This window comes from Procambarus clarkii, chromosome 59 (genome assembly GCF_040958095.1).
Source record: "Procambarus clarkii isolate CNS0578487 chromosome 59, FALCON_Pclarkii_2.0, whole genome shotgun sequence".
NCBI classification, from domain to species: Eukaryota; Metazoa; Arthropoda; class Malacostraca; order Decapoda; family Cambaridae; genus Procambarus; species Procambarus clarkii.
This window is the reverse complement of record NC_091208.1, coordinates 18,475,261-18,489,955: the sequence shown is the minus strand read 5'-3', so window position 1 is coordinate 18,489,955 and position 14,695 is coordinate 18,475,261. Positions and strand designations below refer to the sequence as shown.

Genomic DNA, 14,695 nt, shown 5'->3' with positions numbered 1-14,695 from the left:
TGTACCTCGATAAGCTCCAGGTGGACCTCGATAAGCTCCAGGAGGACCTCGATAAGCTCCAGGTGTACCTCGATAAGCTCCAGGTGGACCTCGATAAGCTCCAGGTGTACCTCGATAAGCTCCAGGTGGACCTCGATAAGCTCCAGGAGAACCTCGATAAGCTCCAGGTGTACCTCGATAAGCTCCAGGTGGACCTCGATAAGCTCCAGGTGTACCTCGATAAGCTCCAGGTGGACCTCGATAAGCTCCAGGTGGACCTCGATAAGCTCCAGGTGGACCTCGATAAGCTCCAGGTGGACCTCGATAAGCTCCAGGAGGACCTCGATAAGCTCCAGGTGGACCTCGATAAGCTCCAGGTGGACCTCGATAAGCTCCAGGTAGACCTCGATAAGCTCCAGGTGGACCTCGATAAACTTCAGGTGGACCTCGATATGCTCCAGGAGGACCTCGATAAGCTCCAGGTGGACCTCGATAAGCTCCAGGTGGACCTCGATAAGCTCCAGGTGGACCTCGATAAACTCCAGGAGCGGGCAGAGAAATGGCTGATAGAGTTTAATTCCATTAAATGTAAGATGATGCGGATTCAAGAAGGGAGAAAGAAGATCGGGAGATATCTAATCTGTAAGGGAAAATTCAACCGTACGATTCAGAAATAAAATATTTGGTAATGGAAGCAGTTCCAACGTTGACACCAAAGTCACTCATATAAACATGATGTATCATCACCACCTTATGGGAAGCTTCTAAAAACATTAGGACGCCAAAATTCCTAAATCTTTCAAGGGAATTTACACAACCTATGTTAGACTAGTAGCGGATTATGCAGCACCCCCATGGTATCTGCACTTTACGAAGGCCAAAATAAGTTTGGCAACATGCAAATAGTAGGCATCCATCAGTCTCGGGAGACTATGGAGATGCGCTCTAGAGTGGCCTCTCCAGGGCGCATAGCCAGGGTAGGTTGATACGGGGGAGAGAAGCTGTTACCCAAGCAGCAGGTTCTCCCCCCTCTCTACGGCGCTGAAAGTCTCCAATGGAAAGGCAAGTATAAGCCACCAACACTACCACAACCACCACCACCACTACACTCACTACCCCCATCACACACCACACTCACCACCACCATCCCGCACCACCACACTCACATTATGGCGCCAAGACACGTGAGAGACCCTGGGGTTGGCCTCGATGAAGCACTCGAAGTATACATCGTCCCCTTCCTTGATGTTGGCCTCGTCCAGCGACGACCCGAAGCTGGCAGCAGCCGTCGGCAGGTCTAAGAGAAGAACCAGAGACCGTACTTCATTATCCACAAGTCTCCCCCCCTCTTAAAAAACAACAAAAAACGAGATATAATATGGATTTTGAAACAGTTTCTAACATTACAATTTTCAAACATGCTTCTTGGCCTTCAGATAGACGTTTTTGGGCGGTGTGAAAAAAATTCTGGGTTTTAGGAAAACGTTTTGTCATTTGCTTCAGATGTGCACTCAGAATGATATCGCTTCAGATGTGCACTTAGAATGATATCGCTTCAGATGTGCACTCAGAATGATATCGCTTCAGATGTGCACTCAGAATGATATCGCTTCAGATGTGCACTCAGAATGATATCGCTTCAGATGTGCACTCAGAATGATATCGCTTCAGATGTGCACTCAGAATGATATCGCTTCAGATGTGCACTCAGAATGATATCGCTTCAGATGTGCACTCAGAATGATATCGCTTCAGATGTGCACTCAGAATGATATCGCTTCAGATGTGCACTCAGAATGATATCGCTTCAGATGTGCACTCAGAATGATATCGCTTCAGATGTGCACTCAGAATGATATCGCTTCAGATGTGCACTCAGAATGATATCGCTTCAGATGTGCACTCAGAATGATATCGCTTCAGATGTGAAATAAATAAAAGAGAAATAGTAAAATATTTTAATGAATTATATTAAAAAATAAAAGATAGACATATATGCAACATATGTAAATTAATATGGTTTTTTTAAGTAATTTAATATATCTATCAGAGACAATGTGTTGCCTACGTTACTGGCTGAAAATAAGTGGAACTCAGGTTCATTTCCCGGGTAGTTCAGAAGCGATTGGGCACGTTGCGTTTCACCTAGCAGTGAAATAGACATAACCCGCGCGACCTAGATGTTAAAATGATCTGAGCGCTTTCGTAATTTAAAATTTTAATTTAAAAAAAAAAGGGCGTTAAATTACGAGCGGGCTTTGATTCAGTTCATTTCATCCTATTTTTTGGATACTTACACATAAGTGAATAAGTGGTTACCTTTACCTTATAAGTGAAATGAAAAGTGAATCACTTTTTTCTGTGCCTTTTCTTGCTTATAATGTCAAACAAACACCTTTTTTTTTCTTAAGGAGACAAAATGCGAACAAGAACAGTTGAGTTGATCACTTGGTAATTGTTGTACGCTCGACCAGATCATCATGGTGTCAACGTTAACACTATGTATTTTGTACTTTGTGGCAGGTCAGGGGAACAGGTTCTGGTGGCCCAGTCTGGTTCACGGGGTAACGCTGCACTGTTTCCGGGTAGTCTGATGTAGGTGGCCTTCTGGTAAGGACGTTTTGAAGGTGGTGTATGGATAATGTGTTAGAAGGAATGGCTGGAGTTATTCTTGCCTGTGTGTGTGTGTGTGTGTGTGTGTGTGTGTGTGTGTGTGTGTGTGTGTGTGTGTGTGTGTGTGTGTGTGTGTGTTTGTGTGTGTTTGTGTGTGTGTATGTGTGTGTGTGTGTGTGTACTCACCTAGTTGTACTCACCTAGTTGTGCTTGCGTGGGTTCAGCTCTGGCTCTTTGGTCCCGCCTCTCAACCGTAGAACACAACTGTGTGTGTGTGTGTGTGTGTGTGTGTGTGTGTGTGTGTGTGTGTGTGTGTGTGTGTGTGAGTGTGTGTATGCGTGCGTGCGTGCGTGCGTGCGTGCGTGCGTGCGTGCGTGCTTGTCAGTATGCGTATGCGAACGCACAAGTTTGTCCACCCCTCTCATACGAAACTCTCAACCCCAGCAAAGTCAATATCGAGTCTCTTTTGCCCAATTGATCTTAAAAGATTCTCCTAAATCCTATTCCACATCGACGAAAATTGGATCCGAAACCTTAATGCTGAGAGAAAAACATCTCGTGTGACCTTGGAGCTGGCGCTCAAGGCCTCGCTTGCTGCTGAGAGAAAAACATCTCGTGTGACCTTGGAGCTGGCGCTCAAGGCCTCGCTTGCTTCCGCTTTATTGAAAAATAAAACACTACCGTTAATAAAACTTTTCTATATTTCCTCCAAACACACTGCTTATTATACTCTCTATGTCGTTCTTAGCTACCTGTTCTCCATTGTGCAGCGGACAGCACGCTGGACTTGTGATCCTGTGGTCCTGGGTTCGATCCAAGGCGCCGGCGAGAAACAATGGGCAGAGTTTCTTTCACCCTATGCCCCTGTTACCTAGCAATAGGTACCTGGGTGTTAGTCAGCTGTCACGGGCTGCTTCCTGGGGGTGGAGGCCTGGTCGAGGACCGGGCCGCGGGGACACTAAAAAGCCCCGAAATCATCTTAAGATAACCTCAAGATTGTATCATGTATTATATTCGAATATCATGTATTCGAATTCGGCTATCACTTCCTTTTGTCCGGTCGTGATGGTCAAGTGGATTAAGGCATCCTGTACATACCAGTTGCGTTGCTCCTGGCAGTATGGGTTCGAGTCACTTCTGGGGTGTGAGTTTTCAGTTGCATATAGTCCTGGGGACCATTCAGGCTTGTTCGCATTTGTGTTCCTCACGTGTGCCCCAAAGAATGAGGTGATTTGATAAAATGCTATGCCCAAGATTACCCTCCGAGTGCCGGCGGGGAAGTGGTTCAAATAGCTTCAGCTATCACTTCCTTATGTCCGGTCGTGATGGTCAAGCGGATTAAGGCGTCCTGTAGTTACCAATTTTGGGGTGTGAGTTTTCAGTCATATATATATATATATATATATATATATATATATATATATATATATATATATATATGTATATATATATATATATATATATATATATATATATATATATATATATATATATATATATATATATATATAATATCAATGTTATTTACATCTACGCGATAATTTCCTGGAGAAGATTCATCTGAATGGGAATGAGGAAGAGTTACAGATTCGATTAAAACTAACAGATTCATTTCAGGGGAATTGGATTGCAATCAGTGAGGGCCAATAGAGAACTGAGCCGTAATGTGGGTGGCATTCAACCCTGCCAGGTCTGGCACTCTTGACATTGTCAGAGGGCGATCTAGCTCCCTGGCACTCCTGAAGTTGTTGCCCAATCACTTTGTGCTGGACGGTGTAGAGCGACGAGGGTCTCGCTTCATGCTGGTCGGAGTTCAATCCCCCGACTGTCTACAAGTGGTTGGGCACCATTCCTTTCCCCCCGTCCCATCCCACGATAATTCGATGTATTTTGGGAAATAGACTTGTGAGAAGTGCGATATATTGTATTAGTTTTGTGTATAAACAAGTCTAAAATGCATTTGGCTACATCAGTATTTTATTTCTGCAAAAGTCTTTTCAACAAAGTCTTTTATGTTTTATGCATAAAAAAAGACTTTTTTTTGTCTTAGCAAAAAAAAAAAAAAAAGTCTTTTCCATAAAGATATTCAAAGAAGACTCCTTGACCGGAGGCTATTAATGATAACTAAAAACTAATGATAACTAATGATAACTATAAGTTAACGATAACTAATTTTTCTTCCTGATAACACAAAGATCACAAAAGAACAACACAGAACTAGACGATAAAACCGCAGGGGAAAGAAAATGCTAAACCACAAATAAATTGTCCATTTATAATTAAATTAAATAACCGAAATGAAAAATTTTGCATCTTCAAACAAATAAATAAAAAAAAAATATGAAGATCTGATAAATGTAAAAAAAAAAAAACTGAAAATTGTAAAAAAAGTGTTTCGTATGTAAACAGTGAAACAGAACATATATATACATTTACACTGAGAGGAGATATTTACAATTATTTAAGAGACATTTACAATTTAGGTAAATGGGGGGAAATTTGAATCAAGAAAACCCGTGTAATAATAATAGATAATAGACACACAATTAGGTTGCTAATAGATACTAGACACAGCAAGATGTTGATGATAGATAAATAGACACCAAATAGACCGTACAACTGCCGACAACCCATCATAGGAAAGTCGCTGAGAGGATACGAATTACTTAAAGAAATGGGTACTCAGGAAATAGTACTTGGGATAATGGGTGCTGAGAAATGGGTTACAAAAGAACACTTATAAGGGGGAAGTTACAGTGCCTGTTTAAGGAAGTGACAGTGCCCGTCGAAGGAAGTGACAGTGCCCGTCGAAGGAAGTTACAGTGCCCGTCGAAGGAAGTTACAGTGCCCGTCGAAGGAAGTGACAGTGCCCGTCGAAGGAAGTGACAGTGCCCGTCGAAGGAAGTTACAGTGCCCGTCGAAGGAAGTTACAGTGCCCGTCGAAGGAAGTTACAGTGCCCGTCGAAGGAAGTGACAGTGCCTGTCGAAGGAAGTTACAGTGCCCGTCGAAGGAAGTTACAGTGCCCGTCGAAGGAAGTGACAGTGCCTGTCGAAGGAAGTTACAGTGCCCGTCGAAGGAAGTGACAGTGCCTGTCGAAGGAAGTTACAGTGCCCGTCGAAGGAAGTGACAGTGCCTGTCGAAGGAAGTTACAGTGCCCGTCGAAGGAAGTTACAGTGCCCGTCGAAGGAAGTTACAGTGCCCGTCGAAGGAAGTTACAGTGCCTGTCGAAGGAAGTTACAGTGCCCGTCGAAGGAAGTGACAGTGCCTGTCGAAGGAAGTTACAGTGCCCGTCGAAGGAAGTGACAGTGCCTGTCGAAGGAAGTTACAGTGCCCGTCGAAGGAAGTTACAGTGCCCGTCGAAGAAAGTTACAGTGCCCGTCGAAGGAAGTTACAGTGCCCGTCGAAGGAAGTGACAGTGCCCGTCGAAGGAAGTGACAGTGCCCGTCGAAGGAAGTGACAGTGCCCGTCGAAGAAAGTTACAGTGCCCGTCGAAGGAAGTTACAGTGCCCGTCGAAGGAACTAACAGTGCCTGTATAAGGAACTTACAGTGAACGGTGAGGTTCCAGACATCATCCATGGTGGCGTGAGCTGCTCTGGTCTCAGCCAGGCATCGTAGAGTAGTGCCGTGGTCTTCAGGTCTCGGAGTAAAGACCAAAGTGCTGGTAGTGACGTTTCCGTCCGCTGAGGTCTGAAACAGGTGCAAGAGACGGGGTGGTGTGGGTAGTGGTGACGTGTTAGTGGGCTGGTAGTGGTGGTAGTAGTGGTGGTTGGTGGTTGACTGGGGAGGGGGGGGGGGTGGTAAATAATGTGGGGTGAGGTGGTTTTAAATGGTGATTTAGGATCACTGCTAATTACACCAATTAACAAATTATCAGGTTTTAATCGACATATTCTGTCAAACACTGATATTTTTCCCCGCCAACCACTGATATTTTCCCCCGCCAAACACTGATATTTTTTCTATCGAGCCCTAAAATTTCCCCTATGTACTGATATTCCTCCTATACCGTACTGGTGAGAGGGATATACGATATATCGATGGTGAGAGGCCTATATGATATATCGCAGGTGATAGGCCTATACGATATATCGCAGGTGATAGGCCTATATATAACTAGGCCTCTCTAGGGTAAGTTTTCATGGTCACTTGGTCAATCTCATTCATAGGATCATTGTTATCAAAGGACTTTATTAATTTTTGAAATGTCTGATTGATGCGTCTTACTAAATTAGCTAAGGAAATATACATATCTTTATGTATAATTAACGTACACATACACACACACACATATCGGGGCCCCGGTGGCTGAATGGACAACACGCTGGATACGTAGTCCTGTGGTCCGGGGTTCGATTCCCAGCGCCGGCGGGAAACAAAAATGGGCAGAGTTTCTCTCACTTTGATGTCCCCTGTTACCGAGCAGTAAATAGGTACCTGGGAGTTAGACAGCTGGTACGGGCTGCTTCCTGTGTGTGTGTGTGTGTGTGTGTGTGTGTGTGTGTGTGTGTGTGTGTGTGTGTGTGTGTGTGAAGAAAAATCACCAGTGTCACTACTCTCAATTACCGACCAAATTCTTGAGTCAATAAGACTAAACATCGACGCATAATTTAACTGTCATAGTTTACTGTTGACCAGACCACACACTAGAAGGTGAAGGGACGACGACGTTTCGGTCCGTCCTGGACCATTCTCCAGTCGATTCTCCGTCCTGGACCATTCTCCAGTCGATTCTCCGTCCTGGACCATTCTCAAGTCGATTCTCCGTCCTGGACCATTCTCAAGTCGATTCTCCGTCCTGGACCATTCTCCGTCCTGGACCATTCTCCAGTCGATTCTCCGTCCTGGACCATTCTCCAGTCGATTCTCCGTCCTGGACCATTCTCAAGTCACAATCGACTTGAGAATGGTCGATTCTGTTGTTAATCACTTGCTAAACCTCACTATTAAATGACATCGGTCTCTGCATGAATTCATGAGGAGCAGTGTTATTGCAATGGATATTACATATGTTTTTGTCCATGCTTTTGCACTATCCACTCCTGACTAAGCTTAGGGTACTTTGTTTCTCAAGCGCCATTAAACGGCTGATAAGGGCTGATAAACTCCTTCAAGAACGGAGTCTGAAAGCAGTCTTTAATACAACAGAATCTGAGTGATTCAGTTGGTGCCAGGATTCTGTGCCTGATTTGTTGATTATCGACTTCAACAATTTGCATTCTAAATTTTACATATACAAGTGAGGAAATGCAGACTGCTACGAATCTCATTAACCATCTTGCAGCATCATCGACCTGGGAGATGCAATAGCAGGTTATATCTTTGGCAGAAATGGTTATATCTTTGGCAGAAATGGTTATATCTTTGGCAGAAATGGTTATATCTTTGGCAGAAGTGGTTATATCTTTGGCAGAAATGGTTATATCTTTGGCAGAAATGGTTATATCTTTGGCAGAAGTGGTTATATCTTTGGCAGAAATGGTTATATCTTTGGCAGAAATGGTTATATCTTTGGCAGAAATGGTTATGTCTTTGGCAGAAATGGTTATATCTTTGGCAGAAATGGTTATATCTTTGACAGAAAAGGTTATATCTTTGCCAGAAATAGTTATATCTTGCAGAAATGGTTATATTTTTGGCAGAAATAGTTATATCTTTGGGGAGACATCTCCCGTCACGCAGGGTGCAGTCGCACCTCCACAGATCTCCAGTATCAGCTCTTGATACTGGTAATGGCTCAAAAGGGCCACCACTTACGGGGCTATTCATGCCCGTGCCACCTTTTGGGTGGCTTAATCTTCATCAATCAATGTGCAGGCGAGGAGTCACAACAACGTGGCTGAAGTATGTTGACCAGACCACACGCTAGAAGTTGAAGGGACGACGACGTTTCGGTCCGTCCTGGACCATTCTCAAGTCGATTTCATCAATCTTATATCTTTGGCAGACAACAATACTCAGGGGATGATGACAGACAGCATGAGGCAGCATCTCTGATAAGCATAAGGGGCCTCGTAGCTTGGTGGATAGCGCGCAGGATTCGTAATTCTGTGGCGCGGGTTCGATTCCCGCACAAGGCAGAAACAAATGGGCAAAGTTTCTTTCACCCTGAATGCCCCTGTTACCTAGCAGTAAATAGGTACCTGGGAGTTAGTCACGGGCTGCTTCCTGGGGGTGGAGGCCTGGTCGAGGACCGGGCCGCGGGGACACTAAAAAAAAGCCCCGAAATCATCTCAAGATAACCTCAAGATAGCATGAGCGGAAATAATCTACTGTTCCTTGAAGTTAATGTCATCTTTTTTTCCCTTCTCGACAGCAGGGATAGCAAAATCTTGTATGGATTACGGGCTATTCATGCCCATACCACCTCTTGGGTGGCTTAATCTTCATCATCTTGTATGGATTTCCTCCCAATCCTTCAAGAAGATTGATCTTTAATTTTAATCTGCTTGTATTGATCAGTACGTCTAGATCATCAACACAGGGAAGATGTTGGTGATCTCACTGCTAAATATAATGTTTCCAAGACCTGCCAGAACTTTATTGACAACCCCAAGACGGCAGCTATAACACAAGGCGCTCAACCCTCACCAACCTAATGCTAGATGTGTCAGTCTTAAGATACGCGCAGAATCACATCAAACAACCATTGAATGGCTCTGGTACACAGCTGGTACCTCCTTAAGCCAGACACCAATTGAGGAAAGATGTGGGATACCGACTCTAAGCTTCCAATAACCTCTTGTTTCATCAATAAAAATGAGACAGAAAGAACAGAGGAAGAGAGAGAGAGAGAGAGAGAGAGAGAGAGAGAGATACGAAGACTAAAGAATTAATAATTCCAAATGTTTACGTGACAAATGAGAAATATAATTGATTTTGATTGTGCGCTAGTACAATCATCCCTTAGTAGCAGACTATTTCAACCACCACCACCAACCCGCCACCCACCTAAACCACTCGAAATATAATCAACCAGCCTCCACCACACCAACCTTGCCTACACCATAAAGTGTCTTCCCTCGACGTAAATCCACTTAGATCCGCTTCTGAAATTCCTACACTGTTGGTGCGGGGACTAAGGCTGTATAAATGGTTCCGCCCGAGGACGGAGCGGATAATTTCACTGCACACTTTATGGATGTAATATCCTTGTTGCCTCTCTTTACTGTGTGTGGGGAAAGGCGTTATGTAAACATACACTCACACAGGGAGGGGGAGACATGATCACTACCTACAAAATCCTTAGGGGAATTGACAGGGGTAGACAAGGATAAACTATTCAACACTGGCGGTACTCGAACAAGGGGACACAGGTGGAAACTGAGTACCCACATGAGCCACAGGGACGTTAGAAAGAACTTTTTTCAGTGTCAGAGTAGTTAACAGGTGGAATGCGCTAGGAAGTGATGTGGTGGAGGCTGACTCCATACACAGTTTCAAATGTAGATATCATAGAGCCCAGTAGGCTCAGGAATCTGTACACCAGTAGATTGACTGTTGAGAGGCGGGACCAAAGAGCCAAAGCTCAACCCCCAGCAAGCACAACTGAGTTGAAACACACTTGTTTCCTCGTACGAAGACCCTTTCGTGAATCTTAATTACACTACAACAGTTGATATTATATTTTCTTCACGATAATTTCTGCTTTCGCAGCGTACATGATAATGAGGTTTACCACCATCCTGGTACCCATGTTTGGACTCCCACGGTTTACATCTTCCTTGGTATCCCTTTCTGCACTTTCTATAGTCCAGGTATTCCCTCCGGGACTATACAATGGTTTACCCTTCCCTGGACCCTTTAATGGTTTACCCTTCCCTTGAAACCCTTCCTGAACTCTTCAATGGTTTACCTTTTCCTGGAACCCCTTCCTGGACCCCTTCAATGGTTTACCCTTCCCTGGAAACCCTTCCTGGACCCTTTAATGGTTTACCCTTCCCTGGAACCCCTTCCTGGTCCCTTTAATGGTTTACCTTTCCCTGGAAACCCTTCCTGGACCCCTTCAATGGTTTACCCTTCCCTGAAAACCTTTCCTGAACCCTTCAATGGTTTACCCTTCCCTGGAACCCCCTCCTGGACGCTCTTCTCCAGTTTACCTCTCCCCTGAGGCTTCACGTCAGGGTTTACCCTCCCAGCATCCATCACTTCGTCTCGTTTTTGGAATTTACATAATGTAGGAACTTTCTATTAAGTTTTGTTTGACGTTTTTAACCTTATGAACACAAGGATGTTTTCGTTTTCTTTATCAACCTTATATGGACCTGTTGATGCCGTTTTCTTTGTCAACCTTATGGACTTGTTGATGTCGTTTTCTTCTCGAGCGACACACACACACACACACACACACACACACACACACACACACACACACACACACACACACACACACACACACACACACATACACACACACACACAGGCCTCGGGGCCTCGTAGCCTGGTGGATAGCGCGCAGGATTCGTAATTCTGTGGCGCGGGTTCAATTCCCGCACGAGGCAGAAACAAATGGGCAAAGTTTCTTTCACCCTAAGTGCCCCTGTTACCTAGCAGTAAATAGGTACCTGGGAGTTAGTCAGCTGTCACGGGCTGCTTCCTGGGGTGTGTGTGTGGTGTGGAAAAAAAAAAAAAAAAAAAGTAGTAAACAGTTGATTGACAGTTGAGAGGCGGGCCGAAAGAGCAAAGCTCAACCCCCGCAAAAACACAACTAGTAAACACACACACACACACACACACACACACACACACACACACACATACACACACACACACACACACACACACACACACACACACACACACACACACCCACACACACACACACACACACACACACACACACACACACATACACACACACACACACACACACACACACACACACACACATATGATAGAGCCCAATAGGCTCAAGAACCTGTACACCTGTTGATTGACGGTTGAGAGGCGGGACCAAAGAGCCAGAGCTCAACCCCCGCAAGCACAACCAGGTGAGTACACACACACACACACACACACACACACACACACACACACACACACACACACACACACACACACACACACACACACACACACGGCCGAGCGAACAACACTCGGGAGTTGTGCTCCAAAGGGCCCGGGTTTGATTCCCGGCCGAAGCAGAAACAAATGAACAGTTTATTTCACCTGATGCACCTGTTCACTAAGCAGTAACTACATATACCTGGAAGTTAAAAAGTTGCTACAGACTGCAGCTTGGGGATATGTGTGCGATTATGTGCATTAGAGACATATATATGTAGTAGATATGATAAAGGAAAGCATGTTAGGAATCAGTGCATTAGACAACCGACGGTTAGAAAGGCGGAGCCCAAGAGCTAATAGCTCGATCCCGCAAACACAACATCTTGAGTTTCGATCTCGATTTCGATTTCGGGGCTTAGCGTCCCCGCGGCCTGGTCCTCGACCAGGCCTCCTTTTTGTTACACAACCCCCAGGAAGCAGCCCGTAGCAGCTGTCTAACTCCCAGGTACCTATTCACTGCTAGATGAACAGACGCATCAGGATGACAGAAACTCTGCCCATTTGTTTCCGCCTCCGCCGGGAATCGAACCCGGAACCTTAGGACTTCGAAACCCGAACGCTGTCCACTCAGCCATCAGGCCCCCTATGCCTGATCTACATTCGTGGGATGACCCAGCCTCCAGTTACGCTGGGAACTATAAGGCCTAGTTGTTCGTGGAGTCTAGTGACGTAGTTCACGAAGGAATAGAGTTGAATGGGTGATTAGTGTCCGAACGAGGTGGTTCAGAACACCCCCCCCCCACCTTGTGTTAATGGTCAGGGTTAGTAATCATTGATCTGTTTACATCTGGAGCGTTATTAACTACACGTCAAGATGGCGCCGGGAGAGAGAGAGAGAGAGAGAGAGAGAGAGAGAGAGAGAGAGAGAGAGAGAGAGAGAGAGAGAGAGAGAGAGAGACAGAGAGAGAGTATTGCTACATATACTCCACGACAGACTGATCACTCCACTTTGCTACATATACGCCAGGCAAGCCATGACTGTCATGCCAGTCAAATGACATGGCCGCCACTCTCTTCCTCACAAGCATTCCAGTGAATTCCTGTACCGCCACGGCTGACTGTTTTGGTCAGGCGAGGCACACTGTATCACCTTCTCCAAGGGTTTACCGCCAGCCTGAGTCTTACTGGAATTCTTAAACAGTCACACTCTTCCATCTCAAGGGGTTGATCACTTAGCCTTGAGTGGACAAGGTTCCCTGCATGTTTCTCTCGTCCAACCACTTGGACTGGACGGTAGAGCGACGGTCACGCTTCATGCAGGTCGGCGTTCAATCCCCGACCGTCCACATGTGGTTTGGGGCACCATTCCTTTCCCCCCGTCCCATCCCAAATACTTATCCTGATCCCTTCCCAGTGCAATATAGTCGTAATGGCTTGGCGCTTTCCTCCTGATAGTTTCCTTCCTTCCTTCTTAGCTATACGCTAAGAACAGAGCAGTGGGAGGCAGAGGTAATTCTCAAAGGGGGTCAGGATCTATCTTGAGATGATCTTGAGATGATTTCGGGGCTTTAGTGTCCCCGCGGCCCGGTCCTCGACCAGGCCTCCACCCCCAGGAAGCAGCCCGTGACAGCTGACTAACACCCAGGTACCTATTTTACTGCTAGGTAACAGGGGCATAGGGTGAAAGAAACTCTGCCCATTGTTTCTCGCCGGCGCCTGGGATCGAACCCAGGACCACAGGATCACAAGTCCCGCGTGCTGTCCGCTCGGCCGACCGGATAACTAATGCTGCCTAGCCATTTGGACGCTCGGGGATTGAGCGCCGATCTGCATGAAGCGAGAAAAGAGTCTAACGTGTTGTAGTGTAGTTCTGCGTCCTCGCCTCATAACAGAGGGGATCCCCGGGTTTATTTCCCGTGCAGGACAGAAATAGATGGCCATGTTGTCTTTCACCCTAATGCTTCTGTTCACCTAACCGTGAAATAAGTGCCTAGGAGCTAGGCAATTGTTGTGAGGGTTGCAGGCTGGGGAAGGTAGGAAGGGAGATCTTACACCTGATGCCACTGTTCACCTAGCAGTAAAATAAGGAGTTTGGCCTCGATAAGCTTCCTATGCTCGACAAAGAGAAATAAGTTCAATTCCCCCCTAATATTTACCTGAATTTACCTGAGGGGCACTAACACTTTAGCGGCCTCGACGAGGACAGAAAGCCGCCGGCTTGTCTCAAGGCCTCAACCCTTGCAAGAAGCCTTCCCCTTCTTGCCACAAGAAGGCTTGAGTTTCCTCAATACATAATTTTCACTAATACATGCACGGATGAATGTCTTCACTGCACATACTCCAGTGTAGATACCATTCTCACATTCACTCGACCCTTCACTCCAAATATGTTGACCAGACCACACACTAGAAGGTGAAGGGACGACGATGTTTCGGTCCGTCCTGGACCATTCTCAAGTCGATTGAAGAAAATCGACTTGAGAATGGTCCAGGACGGACCGAAACGTCGTCGTCCCTTCACCTTCTAGTGTGTGTGGTCTGGTCAACATACTTTAACCACGTTATTGTGACTCATCGCCTGTGTATATTTCTTGATGACTATTGACAAAAATACTTTATTAGCATCTCGCACCACAATGTCAATAATGAAGATAATATATAGATAACATTTAATTTTGATCACGATGGGATTCAAAGACTTTTATTGGCAATATTTTCTGTTGACCGCACTCATTATTGCCAACTTTTCTATAATGACGATTTTCTCTAGTGACAACACATCATACGCGAAAGGAGGAGGAGGGGAGAGGAGGGGAGGGGGAGAGGACACATGTTTCTCTTCCACCACTAACCGTGTGTCGTGTATACATGAGTCGTGAATATGTGCCCCAAATCACATGTATTTTACCTACATAGTCTCTTTAACAATACTCTCAATAAATGATGAAATATATATTTCAAAGCTAAATAACAAATTATTTTTGTTAATTTGGTGCCTCTTTTCGGCCAAAAACGGTATTTGGAGTTTGTAATTTATAAACAGAATATAACACATGTTTCGTTGAGTACAGGTGTTACCCTAGTCTCTTGTTTCAACC

At 45.3% G+C, this 14,695-nt stretch overlaps 1 protein-coding gene across 1 annotated transcript in view; it reads right to left on the bottom strand.

The window, feature by feature from the left end:
* LOC123768282 (protein turtle homolog A) overlaps positions 1 to 14,695 on the bottom strand; it is a 110,657-nt gene that overhangs the window by 30,220 nt on the left and 65,742 nt on the right. Inside the window, exons 7-8 of the mRNA XM_069307128.1 lie at positions 6,140 to 6,281; positions 1,146 to 1,276 (exon numbers count right to left, since the gene is read on the bottom strand). Of these exons, the coding sequence (XP_069163229.1) occupies positions 1,146 to 1,276; positions 6,140 to 6,281 (273 nt within the window). The remainder of the gene's footprint in view (positions 1 to 1,145; positions 1,277 to 6,139; positions 6,282 to 14,695) is intronic.